The 24,218-nt window shown below is 52.2% G+C and overlaps 1 protein-coding gene across 1 annotated transcript in view; it reads right to left on the reverse strand.

Annotated features, from left to right (window-relative positions):
- Positions 1-19,136, reverse strand: part of UROC1 (urocanate hydratase 1) — a 42,226-nt gene extending 23,090 nt beyond the window's left edge. The window contains exons 1-9 of the mRNA XM_080798451.1: positions 18,982-19,136; positions 11,047-11,177; positions 9,854-9,947; positions 8,838-8,897; positions 8,404-8,532; positions 8,213-8,274; positions 4,176-4,242; positions 3,945-4,088; positions 2,321-2,409 (exon numbers count right to left, since the gene is read on the reverse strand). Coding sequence (XP_080654577.1) covers positions 2,321-2,409; positions 3,945-4,088; positions 4,176-4,242; positions 8,213-8,274; positions 8,404-8,532; positions 8,838-8,897; positions 9,854-9,947; positions 11,047-11,177; positions 18,982-19,107 — 902 coding nt within the window. The 5' untranslated portion in view covers positions 19,108-19,136. The remainder of the gene's footprint in view (positions 1-2,320; positions 2,410-3,944; positions 4,089-4,175; positions 4,243-8,212; positions 8,275-8,403; positions 8,533-8,837; positions 8,898-9,853; positions 9,948-11,046; positions 11,178-18,981) is intronic.
- Positions 19,137-24,218: the final 5,082 nt, after the last annotated feature.

Consider the following 24,218-nt stretch of genomic DNA (forward strand, 5'->3'; position numbering starts at 1 on the left):
TCCAGATGAGAGAATGGAGATGACAACAGTGACAAGCCTTCTCCAGGGGGTTCACAGAATCAGGGCTGTTGCTGTTAGTGCTCTGTTGGGGATCATTCTAGAACTCATGCAAGGTGATCCTAAAATTGCAGACATCACTAAAGGGGATTCCAGGGGCGCCTGAATGACTCAGTCTGTTAAGTGTCTGACTCTGAATTTTGGCTCAGGTCATGATCTCAGGAACATGAGATGGAGCCCCACAGAGGGGCCCTGCCTCGGGTTCCATGCTCAGTGGGGAGTCTGCTTGAGATTCCTTCCCTCTGCCCCTCCCCCCACGCATGCATGTGTTCACACTCTCTCTCTCTCTGTCTCTAAAATAAATAAATTGTAAAAAAAAAAAAAAAAAAAAAAAAAAAGACAGGCGTCTGGGTGGCTCAGTTGACTGAGCATCTGCCTTCAGCTCGGTTTGTGATCTCGGGGTCTTGGGATCGAGCCCCACTTTGGGCTCCATGCTCAGCAGGAGCCTGCTCCCCCCTCTCCCCTTCCCCACCCCTCATGCTCGCTCGCTTGCTCTCTGTCTCAAATAAATAAATAAAATCTTTTTTTTAAAAAATGCCTCCAAACGTTATTGGGAGAAATAAAAGGACAAGAAAAAAGGCAGCATATTTAATAGACAGAAAAACACGGAAGATTTAATACATGAAGCCCCACAGTTAGGAGAGGTGTCAGAAAGCAACAGTACATGGGGAGCTTGGGCGCCCACTCAAAGGTGCAGGTTGACTGCACACCACGCTTGGCAGAGAGATGCCAGTGGAACCAACATGCTTCTCTCTCCCAAGTGGAAGAAAATGAAGCAGGAAAAGGCATATAGTCCCAGAGCAGTGAGGAGCACAGAAGCAGTGACCGGTGGAGAAGGAAGACGGGATTGATCCCAGCAGCAGGACCAGCATGGGGACAAGGTCCCCACTCCCAGAGGCTCCTCCACTCCCATCTGTGTCTTCCACTGTTCAGGGAGCAGAAGTATAACCCCACGGGCTGCTTGTGGCACCCTGTTACATGGCTCTGACCTGATTCTTTCGGGCTGTGTGTGTGTGTGTACAAGTGCAAGCACATGTGTGCAAGTGTGTATATTCAGGACACTCAACAGCGTTAACAGGGATAGGAGTCAGATCAAGCCAGACCCATCCATGTCCCACCAGAAGTCTGGAATCTCTCCTATGTTCCTATATTCAATGGAAACTCACCTGAGAGTTTTACACAAGGGTACAATGGGGTCAAAGTAGGATTTTTAAAAGATCAGTGTCAAATAGTATCCAGTCCTGGTAACGGGAGTGTCTCCCAGTTCAGCATGTGCTTGAACATTTTCCTATAAGCCCCTTTTGAAGAGCCCTGAGCAAATCTAATTGCAGCAGGGCTGGAGAACCGCTGGGCAGTGTGTCCTCCCCAAACAGAGCTCAGTTCTGCAAAGTAAATCAGTTGAGAGGATGCTTCAAAAAACTGGCCCCCAGGGGCACCTGGGTGGCACAGTAGGAAACGTCCGACTCTCCATTTTGGCTGGGGCCATGATCTCAGTGTCAGGAGACCAGCCCTACCAGCTCTGTGCTCAGCAGGAAGTCGGCTTGGGATTCACTCTCCCTGTGCCCCTCTCCTGCCCCTAGTGTTCTCTCTCTCTCTCTCAAACAAACAAAATGACCTTGGATGAGCAGCCCCCAGGGCAGTCCTCCCCCATTCCCACTGAAATACCTTTGAAGACATCAAGCCAGAGGGAAATGTTGCCAAGCCCCGTCCTCCACCCAGAGAACCAGCGCATGAGTGAGGAGGAAGACCCGCTTACCCCCAACCTGGAGTCGTGCTGAGGAACGGTTCCATCTTTCAAAGGCTTATTTTCCTCCAGCAGATTAGATGAGCACCTGCTATGTGCCAGGCTCTCAGCTGGGCACTGAGGCCACAACAATGAGAAATACAAGGCACAGTCTTTGCAAAACGGTGGCTCAACCTCAAGAAACTCATTTAGCAGTGAGTGTCTGACCACCAGGTACTGGAACTCCAGGGCTTCCTGCACCCCGGCCCTAGTGACCAGTGAGATATTCTGATGGAGTTAGAAGGGGAGCCTGGCTGGCTCGATCAGCAGAGCCTGCAGCTCTTGATCTCGGGGTCGTGATTCAAACCCCGCAGTGGGTTCTGTGATGTTGGTACCGTCTGATCTCTGTGGGGTCCCTTGGTGAGGCACCACCTGTGGCCTAGTGTCAGGCATTTAACAGGCCCATGTAAAGCAGCCCAGCTTCCAGGCCCCTTCTTGGGGTCTCCCCACTTTTCCACACTCATGTGTCAGGCACTGTACCTGAGTCTTTCAATGCAGTGGTCCAAGCTGCTGGTCACTTCCATCAGCCATCCTTGCTCGTGGCGTTTCATGAGGGCGGCTTTATCCACCTGGGACCATGAGATGCAGGGTCCCCAGTTACTGGGCATGTCAGCCTCCACTGGGAAGATGCCATCCCCCATGCAGGACCCCCAATTTTGTAACACAGCATCAGGGCAGATGTTGTGAGCTGCTTTCTAATATGTGTTCCCCCTCCTGCTCTCCTTATCAACAGAATCCAGATTTTCAAGAGGACACTAGGTTCAGCCCCAGTCCAAGTGAACCACGACTACTCCGTCCACGGTCTCCAGCCTCCCTTTTAGGTAAAAACTTCCATTTGATACAATACTGATCAATGAAGTAAAAGAAGGGGTTTCTCAAATATTATTTTCCTGCTAAAATAGAGTCAATAATAGGTGGTACTTCCTTTCTCCCTCCTTCCTGTCTTAAATGGAGATGAGATGGCTGGGGCTGGGACAGCCATTTTGTATCCACGAGGGAAACCCAAGACAATCTAGAGATGTTGGCTGGATATCACTGAGCTGCTGGACCAATGCCAGCACTGGTGGCTGTGTGAGAAAAACAAAACCTTATTTGTGGAAGCTGCTATAGTTTGATTTTTCTGTTACCTGAAGCCAAGTGGGCTCCTAAGAAGTACAAGAATGTATGACACAGGCTTAATATCAACTAAGTGTAAGTCACAGAGGAGTGTATCACCAAGGCTTCTCTCTCTCTCTCTCTCTTTTAGAATTGCTTATTCACTCTTTGGGAATCTTATTACAAATACTTACTGAGTGTTCTCTCTGTGGCAAACACGTTTTGAAGACACAGGGGAAAGTAGAGGAGGATGAGGGTTGAGGATGAGGCAAGGGGAAGTCAAGGCTTTTAAAAAACATAGGCTGTTTTCCTGCGGATTCCAGGGGATGAGCTCTGTGGGAGCTAGCGTTAGCTGCTGTAACTTATTTTCTGTGTAGGAGCCGAAGGCAGGCCCCCCAAAATGTGCCACTCTGGCATATTGATTATTTTAAATACAAGTCACTTAAGAGACGCCCGTGCAAGGACACTCAGGCCTTCTTCTGTACCCAGAAAGCAGGAAATACATCTCCCATGAGAACGTACGCCCTACCCCAACCAGGTTTGTCTTAAAGCTCCTTGCCTCCTCTCCCTGGCTCCCTTCCTCTCCTTGGCACTCCCAAAGAAAGCCATGAGAGCCGCTGAGCAAAAGCCACCTGCAACACTTCTCCTGAAATCCACACCCCCCACCCGACTGCGACCTGTCTGAGCTGGAGAGATCTATGTTCATTTATCCACATTATTATCCACCGGCCGTGTTCCAGGGATTTGGTGGGATAAGGGAAGTGCTTGCAGAAGGCCAGCTTCGTGGGAGAGCATCAGCAGATGTTGACTGTGGAAGGTGATGGGCACTTAGCAGGCAGCGGGCATACACTGCCGTGGGAACGCCCCCCCCCCGGGGGGGGGGGTTCTGGGTGGGGGAGAGAGAAGGACAGCTGGGAGTGTGAGTGTCTCTAGACTGAGGGAGGAAGCAGGTGGGCAGGGAGTGGGATTTCTCCTATGTTCCTAGACATACCCCCGCCGCCGGGCTCACCTCTGCTATCACACCGATGCATCCCACGATGACTGCGGCTTTGGCTTGCGCACCACTCATTCCGCCCAGCCCAGAGGTGACAAAGACCTTCCCAGTGAGGTCCTTGACACCCAGATACCGTCGGCCAGCATTCAACACGGTTAGCTGCCGGGAGAAGAGGCAGGCGCTCACTGTCCCCTCCAGCACATCAGCCTCCCACCCCCTGCAGCCAGGCATGGCCCTGTTTCTCACCACTGTGCCGTGGACAATTCCCTGGGGTCCGATGTAGCAGTAGCTGCCTGCTGTCATCTGGCCGTACCTGCCCACAGAGAAAGCAAGCCTAGGGGTGAGCCCAGAGCCAGGCACAGCTTCCACACGTGTTACATGGTTTAAAATTCCTTTTTAATTCCCCACAAATACATTAATATATTTTCCTTTTAAAAAAGGAAACAGATAAAGCTATAGTCCCCCCAATTCTGGTCCCCTCTGGCCTCCTGGATCTTTTCTAAACAGATTTTTGTTTTATTCAAAACTGTACTGTAATTGGTAAAATCACTTTGGGGACTACGGGGCCATATTGATGGAGGCTGAGCGTGACCCAGCACCTGCACTGTGCAGGCTCACGCCCACGTAAAGACAAGCACACCACTGTTCACAGCAACTGTATTTGCAGCGGCCAACCCTGTGAAACAGCTGGAATGCCCATCACAGAGGACAGAGAAGCGACTGCAGCCTATGAACACAGTGAAATGCTACGTGGCAAAGAAAACGACCCACGTCCTCCTGTGTGTCAAGTGGCTCCGTGAAGAAGCCAGACGTGAAGAAGTACGTTCTGTGGGATTCCATTCCGTGACCTTCAATGACCTTCCACTGGGGAGTCTACCTGTGGGAGGGCTGGCACTGAGCTTTAAGAGGCAGGGGAGGTGTCTTCAGAGAGGGGCTGGCACAGCTCCGGCGTGTATCCAAACTCACCTGGCCACAAACGTCAGGTGTGTGTGCTGTGCCTCAGTGAGACAGACTGCCCTGAAGCACACTCAGAGCACCGTTTGCTGTGCGGTTACTGTCATTAGTATGGGTGTTGTTTATATAAATGGCCTCACTGAGTAAGTAGTGGTACTGTTTCCACAGGGGGCACAACAGCGGTGGGGGCCTTCCCACAACAGTCCACACAGATCCTGCCCATTCCTATTCATGGCTCCACAGTATGCAATATCAGACACCACAGAATGTTCGCCCCTCCGACCTCACTCTGCAAACAACGCACCCCGCGGTGTCAGTGAGATGCCTCCTATCCCTCTCCCTGGGCCCGGGGAAGGAAGCAGGAAGGAGTAGTGCTAGGTCGTCAGGCGCTAACATTTTAAATATGAACAGATACTCTCAAGTGCCAAAGTGACTGTCACCAGCAATGCATTTGCATGCCTGTGTCCATCACTTGATAATCATCAAACTCTTGAATGTGCTGGCGATGCAACAGGGGTAGGACAGCACTTTTCTGTTGCCTGGACCTTCCTCCTTCCTGAGGACCACTGACGAAAGGAGATCCTCCAGGGCTCATGGACATTTGCTTTACTCCTTCTTCTATTTCAACTCCCTATCTCGTTTCTATCGGGTTGCTGTCCCCCAGCAACTCTCTCCAGCCCCTCCTCTCTGCTGAACCAACAGTGGATCCTGATTCCTGCAGATCTGTGTCTGATGCCGAGTCTATCCCATAATTTGGATAAGGCACTGGACCACGTGGAACTTCTGCATCTTCTTCTAAAAAAGGGGGAGGCGTTATCCATGCCTTGGAAGGTTGTCTATTAAACAACATAAAAAATAGTGCTAAGATGATAAATACCTTCCCAGGGAGAAGGGTGAAACCACCACATGGCCCACAAGGCTGCATGGGCCCCTAACGTCTGCCAGAAGGAGGGCTCCTGAGTGGGTCCACAAACATCAAGCAGAGTGCTTGGCGGGGGGGCTCCCTTTGCACTACACGGAAAACGGTGTCCCTTCTATCGTTTCATGAAATCTCATGAGACTCTTTGAGGCAGGAGCTATTAAATTCCCTCTTTAGAGACAGGATCCAAGCTCCAAGATAGACACAGAGATATGCACCAGAGCTGGGAAATGATTTTAAATCCTTCTGATTTGGTCCTTTGTGCTCAAGTTATCCACTGCATGTTGCTCCCAAAATAGCTCTTGGTGGTAAGACTGTCCACTGTTCCAAGTCCACTGCACTTGGAACTTTGACCCCAGCTGCTGAGATGTAGTCCTGATGGCCACCCCCAGCCTTGCTGGATGGACCTGAGACTGTCTGTTTTTCCACATCCTCCCTGGGACTCATTGCTATCTGTAGCTTTGTGTTTGTCCTACTGGTAGCGAGGAGGCTTTGCTTTAGTTAGAGGTTCTCAGATCCCAGCTATGAGTAAACCTCTTCCCACCCCTGCGGGCATTTTGCATCCATTTAGTCAGTTGCCCATGGCACCTGGGTCAACCCTCAGGTGTGGCAGACTAGGTCTGACTCTGCAGTTCCACTCTCTTGAAACTTCCGTCCTCAACCTACAAACCAGAAGCACACCCACTTGTTCAACGTCACACTTAGGAGGCACCAGACCCAAGAGGCAGATCCTGGATGGGACCTCTGACCCCGCAGCTGCTTCCACAGGCACAGGAGAGGCTGTCAGGCCTCAGAGGAAATAACAGTAACGGTAACTACTTATGACCAACCAGAAAAAGAACTGAGTTTCTGAGCCTTAGTTTCTTCCTCCACAAAATGGGCTGAGAAGGGCACCTAGTGCTGAGGCTTGGGTAGAGGACCGAATGTGAAGATATCTACAATCTTGGTGAATATTATGATGATTATATTATAAAGTATGAGCCTGAGGCCTGGGTAACTGGCTCTCAATACGACAGACCTGATCACACTTGGTCACTGGCGAGACCCCTCGATCTCCCGAACTCAGGACCGACTCCTGAACTCAGGAAATGCCTAGAGGTTCCTGCCTGTCCGTTTCCTCTTCTAGAAACTAAGGAAGGAACTTCTGGAATGGGAGAAGAAACATTTGAGAACAACCCCCTCTGCCTGACAGTTACCTCAGCCTCATTACAACATTAAAATTCCCCTCTGAACATTCATCCCAAGCCCTACTAAAAGGGACCTGCTTGCCCCTGCTGGGAGAGTCCCTTTGGACGTTATTCCCTGTGATGTCTGATATCCTCATTTGTATGAATAAAGTGACCTTGTGAGGCAACACTGCTTGGTGTGGTCTCTGCCCATAGCTCACCGAGGAGGGGACCCACTTTGTTGGTCCCGGTAATGGCTTTACATGGTTAGTCTAGAGCAGCACTTCCAGAGATCCGCAAAATATGCAGATCAGGACATTCACTGCAGCATTCTTTATAAGCCCAAAGAACTGGAAACAACCCAAATCAGGGGGAAAGGGGGTCAAATAAATCATGCTACAGTTGAACAATGCAGGTAAAATAAGGATCACTTAGACTCACAGTTCCTGAAAGAAAACAATATTGTCAAAGGAGGAAGGGCTTGTGCAGAGGGCCTGTAATGGTCTACCTACATCTGTAACCACCTGTGTAAGAAATGTTTGGAAAGACACCGACTTGACTCCCCTGAAATGGGGAGTCCAGGATGGGAGAGGGATTTACCTTCCACTGTAGCTCTTTTTATAACATTTGAAGGGAAAGTCTGCAATTCAGAGCCTGCATTAATTTTATGACAAATGAAACGGTTGTACTTTGTATCTTGGGGTTAGGGTTGCAATGTGCATACCTTTGTCAATCTTATCAAATGGCGCACTAGGTTGTGTGCATTTCATGTAAATTTCACTTTAAAAGAAAAAAAAACCTGTAAACAAAAATTCCAGGCCGTCATATCAGCAGCTTACTTTCAGATGCATCAAAAACCAAGCTGGTCAGATGGATGGATAGAAGGACGATGGAAAGATTGACAGGGGATACAGACTTTAGTATTGTGTTAAACACAGAATCTCAGTGTTCACTGTTAATTCTTTCAATGTTTTGTCTATTTGAAATTGTTCATAACATAACAACAGGATCCAAATTGTTCCCTTGCTCACCAATGTATGAAAATTGTAGTATGCATATCCACAAACACTCCTAGGGAATATGTCAACACGAAATCGTGCTTTGGTACTGCCATTGCGACTGTTTTTCGGATTGTTTTTTATATTGCTATATAGTTTTATAATAAAGCATGGCTGAAAAAAAAATAAAGCATGGCTGAGGTGGAAACACCTTAATAGAAACTGAAACAGTGAGATGGGGCTTACATTGTGACTCCCATGGCAAAGAGCTTCTCATACTCTGTCCTGGAGGAGTAGTTGGGAATGACCTGGAAAAGAGGGATGGGAGCCAAGGGCTGGGGGCAGCACAGAGGAAACAATGGGGAGGCAGGTGTTGGGGGCACCTGGTTCTCCCACTGCCCCAAGGCATGACCATGCCCAGCCACCCCAGGACCCACCATCCCATTAGTGATGACCAGCCTGGGGGCCCAGGGGGTGCTGGGGAAGAGGCCCAGTGGATGTCCACTATACATGACCAGGGTCTGCTCCTCCGTCATCTGCGACAAGTAGGACATCGTCAGCCAGAACTGCAGGGGAGAAGAAAGCATGGAGGGATCTGTAAGGTGAGGGGCACACCGCCTCCCAAGTTACCACCCAGGCCCAGAGAGCTCACATGGCCCCAGGAGTCCTGCCAGTGTCCCAATGGTTACTCTCCAATGGTTCCGGGTGCCTCCAGTAATGCCTGGAACCTTCAGTACACTGAGAATCTCCAGTGTTGGCATCTCAGGCATCAGGGAAGCAGTGACCTGAGTCCTGAGTCCTGAGCCCTGGGTTGTAAGCTCCTACCAGGCCAGAAGACATGGTGGGGGGAAAGCCATACAGTCCAGCGTACCTGAGCCCAGTTGCTGAACACCTGCCCATTTCCTCCGTAGGTCACGAGCTCCTGGGGAAACTGGAGAAGACATGGTGTCATCTGAGATGGGGGGCCGGGAGGACCCCCACCTCTACGCTGTGCTCAACAGGGCAAGGTGGCTGATGGCCCTTGAAGAAGGAGTGTTAAGGACAGGGGGAGAAGGCAGAAAGGGCAGGGCGCAAGGACAGCAACCTCTGTGGGAGCACTGGCCCGCCTGTGCCTGGGTACAGTCTCAGTGGGAGGGGAGGGTCAGACCTGGATCTGGGATCCCTCTGGAAACTCAGCCCAGGGTCAATGTCAAGGGCCCGTCTGTGATCAGGTTCTGAGGCCAGCGCCAGGATTGAGGAAGCTCTCGCCTCAAGTGGAATATTTAAGTTCTAGGACCATCTTGCCCTCAAGGTTAATAGCTGGACGCTCACCCCTGCAAAGGCTATCCTTTCTCAAATATGGGTGTCTGAGGTACAGACTGGCCCCCAAAGATGCCTGTGCCAGACACACGGGACCAGACTTGGCCACCCATGTGTGGCTATCACACACTTGAGCCGTAGCTCATCTGACATGCTCTGAATGTAAAATACACCCAACTTCAAAGACTTAGTAGGAAAAAAGGTTGTAAAACATTTCAATAATGTGTATGCTACAGGTTAAAATGATAGTATTTCTAATACATTAGGATAAACAAAATACAATAGTAAAGCTTTTTTTTTTTCCTTTTTTACTTTTTCATGTGGCTTTTAGAGAATTTAAAATGACACGTGGGTCTATTATACCAATACTGATGCCCTGGTGTTGGTGCTGCGTGGCGGTTACAGAAGTCACAGGCCCTGGGAGAAGCTGGGAGCAGGTTCTGTGGTCTCCTCTGCATTGTCTTTACAACCTCCTATGAATCTATCCTTATTTCTAAATAAAAAGCTTAAAAGCATTATATGTATGTCTTGAGTTCCATTTCTGTTGGGCGGTGCTCCTCCCATGCCTCAGTTTCCCCCAGTTGTTACCTGGGCCACAGCAGGGTCCAGGTTGTTCATGATCATGTGCATGATCGCCGCAGCAGCTCTCGTCCGACAGGGGTACTGCTCAATTGGGTAGGCCCTGCAAGGGGAGTCCAGCCACCAGGTGTGATGACGGGAGGGCCCAGGCTGCCTGCCTGCTAAAGCTCAGGCCCACACGGGCCACAGCCCAGCACCTGGCCGTGCAGGTGTTGGCAGCAAGACGGCATCCTGCAGAAATCGCCCGGGACTTGCCCGCAGAAGGCGGTTCCAAACCACCCAGGCCAGCCCACTCTGGTGCTCATTTTATGCGTTGCACACCTGCCCTTCCAAGCACTGGGAGTTAGGCCCCTGCCCACCTGGACCTTCCCTCCTCCCCACTTGGCGAGATCCGAGTGGGAGAAAGTGGACTGATGTCTGCTTTCCAGAAGCCTCTAATCCAGGTGGACTTCCTTCGTCCCACCTTTCCTTCATGCCACCAGTGCTCCTGGGCATCAATTCCAGAGCGGATGCCAGGCTGACAGGCCCTGACAGGAATGAGGGGATGTGGTTCCTACTTTATGGGCATTCCCTGGGGTGGTTCCAGACAGATCTGGCATATCCAAGAACAATGGCGCTCAGAGTGTGAGCTCTGAGTGGGGGCAGCATTGTCTGGGAACCGTGGGAATGGCAGCTCCTCCTGCCCCCACCCCCCAGAACTGCCAAATCCACAATGTGGGGTGAAGCCCAGCCACCCACATTTTCTTACAAGGCCTCCAGTGCCATGCACCGCTCAGCCTGAGACCGCTGGTGGGAACCGAAACTGTTTGAAGACACTGACAGAGGCACCCCTCTAAAGCTCTCCTCATCTCGAGGCAGGACAAGAGATGAGGTTTAGAGAAGGGATTTCGTACACAACCGGGCTCCAGAATTGCTCAGGATTGACTCCCCTGGATGGCAGGCCAGAGACACCTGTCTGAAAAGGATTCCCTCATCTTCTGGGGTTCAAGGGTTCAAGGGTTCAAGGCTACAGACCCCGCACAGATGACAACACAGCCGCCACCCCTCTCTGTGGGAGGGCTGTTGGCTCAGCCTACCATGGCTGTGGGCCTCCTAGTGTGGACAGCCTGGATTCCCCCAACCTGCTGACCTCCAGCTCAGTCCCTCCCATGCACTTCCTGCTCTGGGCCTCCTTGGAAGCTGCACCCGTCCCCAGTACTGACCTCATTTTCATGGTAGGGCAGAACCGGTACATGTAAATATGCCCATACAGTTGCAGCTCCTGGGCAAACTCAGGGGCCAGTAGTTCCTGGACATCCGGGGGGAAGTAGCGCAGGGCATTCCTCAGCGCCAGCTGGGGGAAGAAAAAGAGGAGAGGCAGCATGGGGCAGGGGGTCTCCGGGCCAAGCGCTGTGAGGCCATCCTCCTTCCCTACTTCGATTCGCTTCTGTTCCACTGAGAAACCTGTGGCCCCACCCAGAGACGACCTAGTTCTCACTCCAAGCCCATCTATAATGTCACCTCCTACAAGAAGCCTTCCCTGATTGCCATACCCTCTTCACGTAGACAGACCTCTAGTCCCTCCCTTTGTTCATCCCAGTCAAGGAGCAGAGAGGGGTCTGTCCTGAGGCTTGCAGTGGGAGATGGGGACTCAAGGGTGGGGAAAGCAGATCTGCTAGGAGCCCATAGGCACCTTGTGCATTTGTAGGGAAGCAACACTCCACCAGCGGCCAGCTTGGCAACCAGCCTCAGATGATGCACAACTGCATAGTGACTGCTCTAGAAATGAGATCGCCCCAGATGCCAGCAGACCTGGGGCAGAGCCTGGAGCCAGAGACAGCAGGCCAAGAGAAAGAAGAAACCTTCCCAGGGTTTCTCATCCACCCCAAATCCCAAGCCGTCTTGTCACTCCTCCAGACATCCCTGATGATCCTGGTCTGGCCGCAGGGCCTTGGCACTTAGACTTCCCTCTGCCTAAACCCTCTCTGCCACCCTGCCTTCTCTTGGAGGGTCTCTTCCTTCACTCAGGCCTCAGTCCAGGTGCCCCCTCCTCAGTGGCCTGCCCTGACCTCCCCCTCTTGACTCCCAGCCGCTCCACCTGCCTCTGTCTCCTTCCCAAGCTTTTTACTGTTGGATGTTCTAGGGTTTGCTTGTTTTATTGCTTACAATCTGTCTCACTAAGCTCAAGGAGGGCCAGAGTCCTGGCAGACCCCTTCGTAGCACTCCTCCTTCCAACACATGGACTAGCACCTGGAGGCAGGCAAAGTGGGAGACGGGACCACGGTGACAGCCTGGTGTCTGGGTGGACGTTGAGGCCATTTCTTCAACCAGCTTCAACCAGCTTCAACCTTCAACTCTGGGGCACAAAGCGCTTTGGGGGTGGGAGAGGAGGAGCTGGGTGTGCTGAATTTATTCCCTCATTCACTCAGTGCAGATCTGCTGAGGGAAGTGATGGCGTGATACTAGAGGAAGATAGGTGGGCTTTGGACACTGGGAGGCAGGAGGTGACGAAAGAAGATGCTAGGGCCCAGGACTGGGTACACCAGCATTTGGCCTGGTGGGACAGAAGTGCCACCAGGGAGATGACGCTGGACAGCCAGCTGGATGCCACCAGGGAGATGACGCTGGACACCCAGCTGGGAGCACAGGTGCCTGGGGCAGAGGGCCAGGGGCAGGACCACCTGTCTGATGCACCCAGAGGTCGAAGGCTGCATGGGTAAGACACACCCAGGCCTGAACAGTGGCTAGGAATACGCTGCGGCAGGAGGGCCTCTAACTTCAGCAGACGTTGGAATCACCCTGGCGTTCTGGTGCAGCCTCTTACCTGAGTCCCTGACCAGTTCCCAGGTGCTGCTGCCGCTGGCCCGGGGACCCCATTTTGGGAACCACTACAGGAAAGCAACGAGGATGAACCTTCCACAGTGACACACAGTAGCCAGGTGGCTTCTCCCAACCTGCTGTTGAGTGAAAGAAGCCCACACTTAAGGGACATGCTGCGTAACTCTGTTGACAGGCCATTCAAGAGCAGGTGTGACCACGCCACACATTAGAAGTCAGGACAGTGGTCCCCCTTCAAAGCCCGGGTCTGTCGCCCTCTCCCTGTGCGCCTGTGACATTTGTATCTGTGCACACGTGGTTTCGGCTGCTTTCTGTGTGGGCTACACCTGAACACAAAGATAGTTGTTGTTTTCTAGCTGGCGTAGAGCTTTTCTCATAAGAGCTTGCCAAGCGAAACTGAGCATTTAAAGAAAAGTTTCTAAAGCAATACCTAACACACACACAATCTACACAAGACTTGACCTCACTACACAGCCCCTGATAGAGTTATCTAATACACATGCAGTAAGTATTTCTTCAGTGAAAAAGCGTACAAAGCAGCAGCTCTGTTTGCCGGCCTGGATTCAATATTCTAAGCCTCTGACTGGGAGCAGCTTTCAGTATCAAGATGAGAAAATGGTACTCAGACATGTTGTGTCTGCCCAAGATCCCACCACTGGCCTGAGGAATAAACATCTTAAAAAATCTTTAAAAAAATCTTTAAAAAAATCTTAAAAAAAAAAAACAATGTCAGAGGTGGATTATCATTGATGAAATTATGGCCCACTAATCATATAATGCATGTTCTAAGTGGATTCTTTTTTTTTTTTTTTTAGATTTTATTTATTTATTTGACAGAGAGACAGTGACAGATGGAACACAAGCAGGGGGAAAGGGAGAAGCAGACCCCCTGCTGAGGAGAGAGCCCGATGTGGGGCTCGTTCCCAGGACCCGGGGATCATGACCTGAGCCGAAGGCTGACACTTAACGACTGAGCCACCCAGGTACCTCTCTAAGTGGGTTCTTACTGATGAAATCAAGTGTATTTAAGACACATAAATTGGCAAGAATATTCTAGACAGCTCCCGCTCCCACCTGGTCTTAATAGGCCTAAAACTCTAACAGAACAGTGGCCTGTTCCCTTAGGGAAAGAGGATGAATTCATAAAATGCTCTGGGTTCAGCCATCAGGTTGGAGAACTCAGGATGCCTGATGGTGCGGTGGGCAGGATAATGGCCCCCAATGATGTCTGCATCCCACTCCCTGAAGCCCATGAATATGTTAAGTTATGAGGCAAAAGAGGTGTGATTTTTGCAGATGTGATTAAGGATTTGAGGATGGGAGACTGTCCTGCATCACCCAGATCAGCCCTATGTGTTCACCAGGGTCCTCGTAAGAGGGAAGCAGGAAGGTCTGAGTCAGAAAGAAAGATTTGAATTTGGCTAGGCTGCTGGCTTTGAAGATGGAAGACGGGACGGGACAATCAAAACCTGCAGACAGCCTCTAGAAGCTACAAAAGGCAAGGAAATAAATCGGCCCCCACCCCCTGCGAGTCTGCAGAAGGAATGCAGTCCTGCTGCTTATTTTTAACTTAATATTTTACAATATATTTAATGTTACTGAAAATATATTATGAACTTTTGAGACATGTGAACATAAACCAGGACAATCTCATATGTAACATTTGCGCCCCCAAAACTGGGGATCACCAGACTCAATCAGGGAGGAAAAGAACAAGCCTGATTTCAACGTCCTTGCACACGCCTCAGTGTTGCGATTTCAACGTCCTTGCACACGCCTCAGTGTTGCGATTTCAACGTCCTTGCACATGGCTCAGTGTTGCGATTTCAACGCCCTTGCACACGCCTCAGTGTTGCGATTTCAACGTCCTTGCACACGCCTCAGTGTTGCGATTTCAACGCCCTTGCACACGCCTCAGTGTTGCGATTTCAACGCCCTTGCACACCCCTCAGTGTTGCGATTTCAACACCCTTGCACACCCCTCAGTGTTGCGATTTCAACGTCCTTGCACACGCCTCAGTGTTGCGATTTCAACGCCCTTGCACACGCCTCAGTGTTGCTTGCTCGTGGCCCAAGGGAACCCATTTCAGATTTCTGACACTCGCAGTTGTAAGAGAATACGTTTGTGCTGTTTTAGAGGCACTCCTTTCGTGGAGATTTATTCCAGCAGCCCTAGGAAAGTAATAGACAGTGACAGAATCCTGTCTTGGGAACAGTGTCACTTCTGCCAGAAGCAAATCTTTCCTGCCTGGCGACTGATCACCCAAAAGGATACCAGTGTGTGACTTTGTTTAGCTCACAGAAGAGAGTGTGTGGTGTGGCCCTGTTTGAATCACCCCACACCCACTCTTGCTCAGGCTTCATTAGGCGCACTCTGGCCCGAACTGGAGCTGGCCTCCTGGGTCTAAACTGTGGCTCAGGTGCTTGCTAGCTGGGAACGGGGCAGCCTCTGCAGAGGCTGAGGCTATAGGGCTCTGGCTCTTCCGATCTCAGTGTATCCCAGAGCGGGAGGCTATGTGGCACATGCATGCTTCACCTCCCTTCTCCTCTTCTGGTAAATGAGCACAGGAACAGCACACACGTCATAGGGCCATCTTGGCGACTAGCGGAAGAGGGTCTGGCACATGTATGTACCGTGGGAATGCCAGCCATCAAAATAATCATCTCCCACACTCATGGCCCTCCCTGCTGTCGACTGCTTCTTCTAGCTGGGTCTCCTCCCCACCCTGCCCTTCCAGGAAATCTGGAGGAACCCTTATACTCTTCACAGAGAGTAGTGCCAAGCAGCAGGTCATGCCCCTACTCAGAAACCCTCAGGGGCTCCCCATTTCTCATCTGACACAGTCAATACTGCTCTTGGCCTTCAGAGCCCTCAGTAATTCGGCTGGGCCTGACTCTCCAAGCTCCACAGCCAGCTTGGACAGGGCCTCCTTCTCCCCCACAATACTTTGGACAGGCCCATCTCTGCATTTTTCACTCACTGCCCCCCCTCTGTCTCCAAATGGCCTTCCTTCTTGGATTTCCCAGTCTAAGAACCCAGCCCATGTTGCCAAGACCACCTCCTCCAAGAGGCCCCTAGGTTTCTCCTGCCCACTAAACTCTTGTAGGATATGGTTGGGGCACTTAGCATAGACTCTTGCCTGTTCATTCAACAAACAGGTACTGGTGTCGCCGAAGCCCCAGGAATGAACCCAACAGAGCCCCGCTCTTAAGAAGCTTGAGATAGTGTGCTATTAGTGATGGGGACACGGACACAGGTGAGAGGTCTTCAGGTCTTGGTATCTGATGCCTAGAACAGCCCCTGCGGGTGGGGCAGGATTTGGAGACAGGTCACTAGGAGTAATTGGGTATGGCACCAGGGGGTGCTAAAGACATTTCTAGAAGAACTGCTGCCCCTGTTCTATGATGAAAATTTCCCTCTGCACCACAGAAGCTGTCCTGTGTTTGTGCTGAGAATACACTGACTAAAATTACAGCCAGACCATACTCTATATTTAAACAGAGAAATTTCCTTAAAGAAGAACAAAGAGGGAAGGGCACCCTAGTAACGAAATACTGTGCACCAGTTACGAGAACAGGACAACTCTAAACTCACCAATAAGGAACACCTAAAAAGACGGATGTATATAGAATGCATCTATATTTTTTTTAAGATTTACTTATTCATTTATTTGACAGACCGAGATCACAAGTAGGCAGAGAGGCAGGCAGAGACAGAGGAGGAAGCAGACTCCCCGCTGAGCAGACAGCCGGATGCGGGGCTCGATCCCAGGACCCTGAGATCATGACCTGAGCCGAAGGCAGATGCTTAACCCACTGAGCCACCCAGGCGCCCCTAGAATGCGTCTATATTCTTAAGAAAGACACACACGCATTTTGTATGTACATGGAATGAGTGCGGAAGGGTACACCCCCAAAACGGCCATGGTGACTCAGGGGGAGAAATGGGGAACTTTCACAATTATAATACTTGACTTCCTTGTCTTATCAAATTACCTGGAAAGTTTATGCCAAAAATCAAAAAGACATGTTTAAATTTAAAAAAGAATTGAAAACAAGCTGATGGAAAAGCATAAAATGAGCTGCTGATGAAGTCACTGTGTTTGGGACTGCCTAGGAGAAGCTTCTCGTGTTTCTCATACGTGCTCTCACACGGGACGCTTCTGGGACTGATTTGAGAGGTTTCCCCACATGACCAATTCTCCCCACCAGCTGGGGGGCCTACGATTCAGTTCGGTCCCGACCATCTACCCGGAGCCTGCTCACCCTCGGAGCTATCACACTGAGTCCCAAAGACCGCCCCTCCCACTTCCGATGCCCGGTCCCACGTCCCAGGCTTGCACCTTCCCACCGACCAGCTACACAGCGGGCCTCCCACAACCTCCTTCCTTGGGCTCCTAATTTGCTAGAGCAGCTCACAGAACTCAGAGAAACGTGTCTACTGGCTTATTATATAACAAAGCTTACCAGAAAGGATACCGATGAACAACCAGGCGAAGAGGTACACAAGGCAACGTCTGGGGAAGGGGCGTGGGGCCTCCATGCCCTTTTGGGGCACCACGCCCGCCCCCGCACTTCAGAGTGTTCAGCAGCCTAGCTCTCCGAACACTGTGGCTAAGGGATTTTTATGGAGGCTTCATTCAGCACATAGCACGATGGATTATTAACTCCATTTCCTGCCCCCTTCCCCATCCAGAGAATGGGGGGTACAGCCCAAGGCTCCAAGTTTCTAATCATGGAATGGCCTTTTGGGTGACGGTTCCCCATCCAGGAACCCACCCACAGTGGCTTCCTTAGAACAAAAGAGGCTCCTATCACCCAGGAAATTCCAAAGAATTTAGGAGCTTTGTGTCAGGGGTTGGGGTCAAAGACCAAGTACTACAGGAAGGGGGGCAGGGCCGAGGTCAACATACACCTTTCTTACTGTCTCCCAGGCCCACGCTGAAGGCTGGCGGCCCTGACTTCCCAGGGAAGGTTAAAGGGCTGCGACAGCGCAAACTCCGAGACCTGCCAGAAGCCCCCACTCCAGGGGTTTTGTCTGTGTCCTTCAAGCAAATGGCGACATACTCAGGGCAAAGCGGAGGTGACCCAGCTCCTCAGCTCCTGAGTGCCCTCCTCCCGGCACAAGAGGCCATCACACAACCTGAAAACTATCACCTGAGATGGGCAGGTGGCAGAGCCATTCGGGGCCCTCAAGGTCAAAAGTCTAGGCCTTGGCGCCCAGGGGGGAGGTGACCAAGGGGGAGGAAGCTTTAATGGCTATCTCGACGCAGTGGAGCGGGGCCAGATGAGCACCGCCCAGTCCCCAGCGACACCCCTCCCCCCCCCCCGGGCACCCCGCCCCCGCCCTTCTCCTGCCTCCGCCCCGCCCAGCCCCGCCCCAGCGCCCCGCCCCCAGCGACACCCCCGGCACCCCGCCCCCACCCTTCCCCTGCCTCCGCTCCGCCCAGCCTCGCCCCCACCCCGCCCCAGCGCCCCCACGTCCTCCCACCGCCCCGCCCCACGGTGTGAGCAGCGAAGGGCAGAAAGTTGGGGGGGCAGCCGCTGAAGCGCCGCAGTCCTGTGAGTCCTTGCTTAGGGCTCGTGCTTGCGTCTGTTGTCTAGCAAAGGGGGAGAGCTCTGCTGTCTAACCGAGCCGCTGCTTCACTTCGTCGGGCTCCCTACTGCGCGGTGCGGTTATTTGCCCTCAGCTGACTAGGGAGACAGGTGTACTCCCAGCGGTCAGACCTGCGGGGGTGCCGGCCGGAGCGCCCCCCGTCCCGGGCCGTCTCCGGCCAGGCCAGGCTCTCGGGACTGTGGGCGACGGTGGAGACCCCGGGCTTGCGCCCTGTCCTCACCTGCGCCGTCGCACCCCCATGGGGTTCTAGCCTTGCGGCAGCAAACTCACTGCAAAATCGGGGGGGGGGCAGGAACACAGGCGGAAATGAGAGCTGACTTCGTAGACCCTCAAAGCCGTATGCGTGTCTGGGGCAGGAGGGCACACCCCCTGCTGTGCTTTTGGGGTACTTTGCCCCAGCTTCAGTCCCCTGAGGAGGCAGCCACAGTGTCCACCCTGCTCCCCGGCTGGATGACCTTGAGCCACGGGATGCCCATCGGTCATGGTAGTTGGGGAGAACATGAGGAGGCGGGTGCAGTGGGGAACACACTGGCTTCCCTCATGCCATGACCTCCCCTCAGGAGGCTCTGGCCCGCAGGGATGGGAGGTTGGGTCGAGAAGCTGCAGCTCCCGCAGAGACAGCAGAAATAGGAGTGTCCATCCGGACCGTCCATACGGCACCAGAGGGCAAAAGGCCTGGCGGGAATGGGGCCCGACTTCTTACCTGCTCCTCCGCGGGGCTGAGGCTGGGCGTCCTGACCGGTGCGTGGGGCACCCCAGCCCAGCGGCCCCGGTTCTCCGGGAGGGGCCGCAGCGGCAGGCCGGAGCATAGTGCCTGGAAGCTGGACATGTCTGGCTGAGGCTGAGACGGAGGCCGGCTCTGTGGGGAAGTCAGGCAGAGACCTCTCAGTCACGGTCCAGAGGGCGGGGACCTTCCGCTCCATGGCCACCTCCTCCAGCGCCTCACTGGGCCCAGGTTCTGCAGAAGGAGCCATGATTAGGTCATTGGGTCGTTGGCCCCTAGCCTGGCTGCCTGCAGTATTGACTGAGGCGGGGGCAGTGTTCTGGGGAGAGGCAGGCTTCATGCTGGGGAGACAGCTGCTCAGGGGTCTGTCTGTCCTGTTAGTGGGGTGTTGGCCTCAAGGGGCTGTTTTCTAGGTCCCAGCTTTGGAGAGCTGGTGGGCTGTAATGTGGGGGTTTGCTTTGGCAGTCTTACCCACGCAGGCGATGCTGGGCTGGTATCTCGATGATGGGGAGGCGTGTGGTACTGAAGCTGGCACAGATCGCATGGTCTATGCAGAAGGCGGGCAGTACCCCCCCCCCCCAGCAGCAGGTGTACTCTTCTCGACTCCCAATGAGGTACACACTGCTTCATCCCCTACCCAAAGCTCTCTGTGAAGGGCCCGGCTGGAGACGGCTCTCATCCTTGATTTCACTAACAACTTTGCAGGAAGGTGCTCCTAATCAGTCGTGTGTTGCAGACGGGGAAACTGAGGCCCGGGTCCCACTCGCACAGCCAGGAACCAACCGCACTAGAATCCAGGTGGTCCGGGGAAAGCAACACATTTGGGTGTTAATCTAGCTCAGTTCCTAACCAGCCCTGTGTCCTTGGGCCTCGTCCCAGTCTACGCAAGTGGGTGGTAATTCACCACTCAGGCTGCGGGAGGCACAAACGAGTTGTGTAAGCACCAAGGGCAGTACCTACTCGAGGCAAGGGGAGAAGAACAACAAACATCTTCCGAGTACTAAATGCACGCTTCGGAGCATGTCACGTGATCCAGTTCACTTTGTCCGCTCGTCAGCCCCGCGGAGTTCACCGTCCCGTTCTATGGATGCAGAAGCTGAGGTGGAGAGGGGTGGCAGGAACTAAGACCACGAAGCTGGATCTGAACCCTCAGAACCCAGAGCTCGGGCTCTATGCACCCTCCCAGCCGCTCTTGAGGTCCCCCTGGCAGACCTCATCTGGCAAATACGCCAGAAATCAGCTTTTGTAAGATCTCCTCATTTTGAAATGTTTGCAGTCTGTTAGAAAATGGTTTTAAACATGGGTGGATTTTATCAGCGCCGACGTCCTGGTTATGACACAGCTCTGCAGTTTTGCAGGATGTTACCGATGGGAGAATGGGGCACAAGGGATTGTTTCTTACAACACAAATCTACAAGAATTGCAAAATAAATAACTTCATTTTTAAAAACATCGTACAAGCTAGGTAAAAGGATGAGGTCGCAGATGTTACATAGGCCAGACGGACTCTACCACCCGCTCGCTGTGTATCTTTGGGTAAGTTACTCGCCTTCCTGTGCTTCGGTTTCCTCATTTGTAAGATGGAAGTAGTAACAGTACTTCCCTCACGGGGTGCGTCCGAGGATTAAATAAGAACACATGAGGCACATCTTAATGCCTGTCACGGAATAAACATCTGCTACGATACTGTTCACTTTCCAGTTGTTGCCTGTATCAAAAAGCAAGGAAAAGAACAATGTGTGTGTGTGTGTGTGTGTGTGTGTGTGTACACTACAAAGAACTGGCAAGGGAAGGAGACTTCTCACTGTAGAACTCTGACACTTTCAACATTGTCAATGTACTAAATGCCAGGGAACTGTACACTTTAAAATGATTAATTTTATGGTATGTAATTTCACCTCATTTGAAAAAACCTCTGGTGTTTTGAATTTTGCTCCATGAACAAACCAAATAAATAAAAAATTTAAACTAATAAGGAGTAAAGAAAGGCAGGCAGGCACTAAAAGCCAAACCCAGTTTCGCTCAGTATGTGCCTCCCTGGTGATGGACGGGGCCTCTCTCCAGCCGTCAGGTGCCTGCCTTAGTTTCCCCCTGGTTGACCCCGGTGGCTGCTTCTGTCCTAGCCAGACTCTCCTCCCAGCAGCACCTGGTGACCAGCACTATAATCCCAGCCTTGCCTTCCAGGTGCCCCCCAGTCCAGGCCACACCGGACCCCAATCTCTGTGGTATCCAGCTGGCCTTCCTGATGCAGGCAGGATTTCTGTCTCTTGAACCATCAGCCTGGTCTCAGCCTCCCCTCCTAGTTCTCCATCCACTTTATCACCTGGGATACCGTCCCCTGAACCACCCTGACCCAACCCCTCTAACTTAAAAATACACCCTGGACACTGAGAGCACCCCACCCAGGTCCATGCCCATCTTCTCTCCCAGAGACAGCTCCAGCCTCTCTCCTGGCCCCCCACCTTCTCCCAGCCACCTTCAGCCGATTAGCAACACAACTGCAGACTGCTTAGACTAACCCACATGTGGCCCAGGACACTCTGGGGATGTAGACCACCTGCTTGCCTCTCTGACTTCTCTATCCACTCTCATCGACTCCAGAGCCTCCTTCCTGCTCCTTGTTCACACCAGTGGTGGTTGTAAAACCTGCCGACCAATCCTTGCTTGGGTGCTTCTCTCAGTGATGCTGGGGTATGGTCCTGCCCTCTGAGTCTGGGTCAAACTTAGTGATTATCGGGAAACAAACAGAAGGAAGTCTAGACTCTATGGAGCAGCCCAAGTACCCTGGGACCCCAGGCTGGGGTGCGCCATGCAGAGGTGCCCAGGTCAACCGCCCAGCTGACCTCTGGCACATGAGGGAGCCATCAGGGATGGCCAACCCCGGCCAGGCTCCAGATGGCCAGTCTCAGCTGCCCTCTGATGCAGTAGGATGAGGCCCCCAGTGAGAAGCATCGAACTCAGCCCCTTCCCCAAATCTTGACCCACAAATGGTGAGCAAAATTTATTTTTTTATTAAAAAATTTTACTTTATTTGAAATCAATTAACATATAGTGTATTATTAGTTTCAGAGTTGTACAGAACACCCAGTGCTCATTTTATGATGCGCCCTCCTTAATGCCTGTCACCCAGTGGCCCCATCCCCCAACCCCCTCCCCGTGCAGCAATGTTCAGTTTGTTTCCTAGAATTAAGAGTCTCTTATGGTTTGTTTCCTTCTCTGATTTTGTCTTATTTTATTTTTCCCTCCCTTCCCCTATGTTCCTCTGTTTTGTTTCTTAAATTCCACAGATGAGTGAAACCGTATGATCATTGTCTTTCTTGTGAGCAAAATTTAAATGGTTGTTTTAAGCTGCTAAGTTTTAGGGCAATTTGTTAGTTAACGGCTCCTGGCACACGGCATCAGGGCTTCAGCAGGGGCTGGTCCTCTGCCTGGAAATGTCCTCCTCCAGATACCTGTGTGGCTCCTCTCCACCTGGCTCAAGTGTCACATCCTCCCTGAGGCCAGTGCCTGTCACCCTCACTCCTTAGGGGCAGTATACACACTTCCCATTCTTTATCTTGCTTTATTCTCTTTATCGCACCATTTACCACCTGGCATGATCTTATATTTTTATTCCTGTTTTCTGTGCCCTACCCATTCTATAATGTAAATTTCATGAGGGCAAAGACCCTGTCTTGTTCTGTCCCCCCGAGCCCCAACACAGAATAGGTAATTCAATATCTGCTGAATGAATGAATGTGAGCCCCTTTAAGAGGACAGAGGCTGCACAAGGTGTCTTCATAGGGAAGATACTGAGGCCCTGGGCCTCTGGCAAGGCATATTCAACCCCTCCATCCCAAGACCCTACACTGAGGCACCCCCATGGGTCTCTAGGGATCCAGTCTCCAGGAATTTTCTCCACAGGGATAGGCTGAGGTATTATTCTCAACTTTGGCCACCAGGTGGCAGCCCAGGAGACCAAGGACCCAGAGGCTGGGACCCCTTATAGAGAATGTGGGCTGGGGGAGGATCTGGAATGCATGTGTAGATTAGATTTGGGACCCACTGGGCCCGCGGATAGCTGGAAATCTGGGCCCGTGCCAAGGCTCTCCGTCCAGGCCATCCGGAAAGTCATAATAATGAGCTTCTGTTTTGATCTGTGAACTGTGTTTCCCACTTCTCTGCCATTTGAGACCTATCATCACCGTTTGGAGCCGTCTCTTTGAGCCGCAGAACTATCATTTACTTAATATGTTTCCTTAAACAGACCTTTAAAACCTCAGTAAATACAATAGGAAAGAACTTTTGTGATCACCACTGTAAGAGAAACCAGTCTTTTGCCAGGAACAGGCAGTAATTGCAAAAATAAATTAATTCATCACGAATATGTAGGATTTAGATGGCGCGCACTGATCCATTGTACAGGGAATTGGGGCACAGAGAGCTTAGGCAAATTTCCTGATCTCACACAATGGTTAAGTGGCACCTGCAGGGTTTGGAATCGGATTTTTCAAGAGCGACTATAAAACTGTAGTTCACTGCAGCAGCACCCTTTCCCACACACTCACACCGCTAAATGTTCACGCAGGTGCGCGCGCACGCGCGCGCACACACACACACACACACACACACACCTGCATACGGTATCAGCTGCACCCTTGGTTCCCTGTTAGCCTGACTTCTGGGCAGCAAGGCACTGGGGTCAGGCCTGATCCCTGGTCTTCCCACCCCACAGGGCTAGCTGGATGTTTATCGTTCAAATGTGGGACTTCACTCTCATCGCCCCACACACAGGGGTCCTCAGCAAGCTGAGTGCGTTCGTGGAGTGCGGATCCCTTGCTGGGACCAGGTGAAGCACAACAGCCCCGACTCCCAGTAGGGCGCGAACTGAGAACTCCCACCTCTCCTCCCAGAGCTGGCCAGGACCTACTTAATCCAGAGTTCGGGAGGGACCTGGAGACACCTGTGGAAAACAGGGCTACAGGGGGAAGTAAGAGGCACTCTTAGGCCTGGTACTGGGGATGGACGATCGGGGCGGGGTGCGGGGAGGGTTATGGACAGAGGGCTTTTCCCCCGTACCAGCCCTTAGCCCCCTGGCATGCGAGGCCGCGAAAAAACACCGAGGACACAGTGCTCTTCCGACCCACCCGCTGATCTGCCACTTTGATGACAAGGCTTCTTGGCCTTGGGTGGAGGATGGTACCCCAGGGCAAACTGAAGGGGGCGGAGCGTCACCG

Source organism: Martes martes (genome assembly GCF_963455335.1).
Source record: "Martes martes genome assembly, chromosome: 1".
In the NCBI taxonomy this organism is placed as follows: Eukaryota; Metazoa; Chordata; class Mammalia; order Carnivora; family Mustelidae; genus Martes; species Martes martes.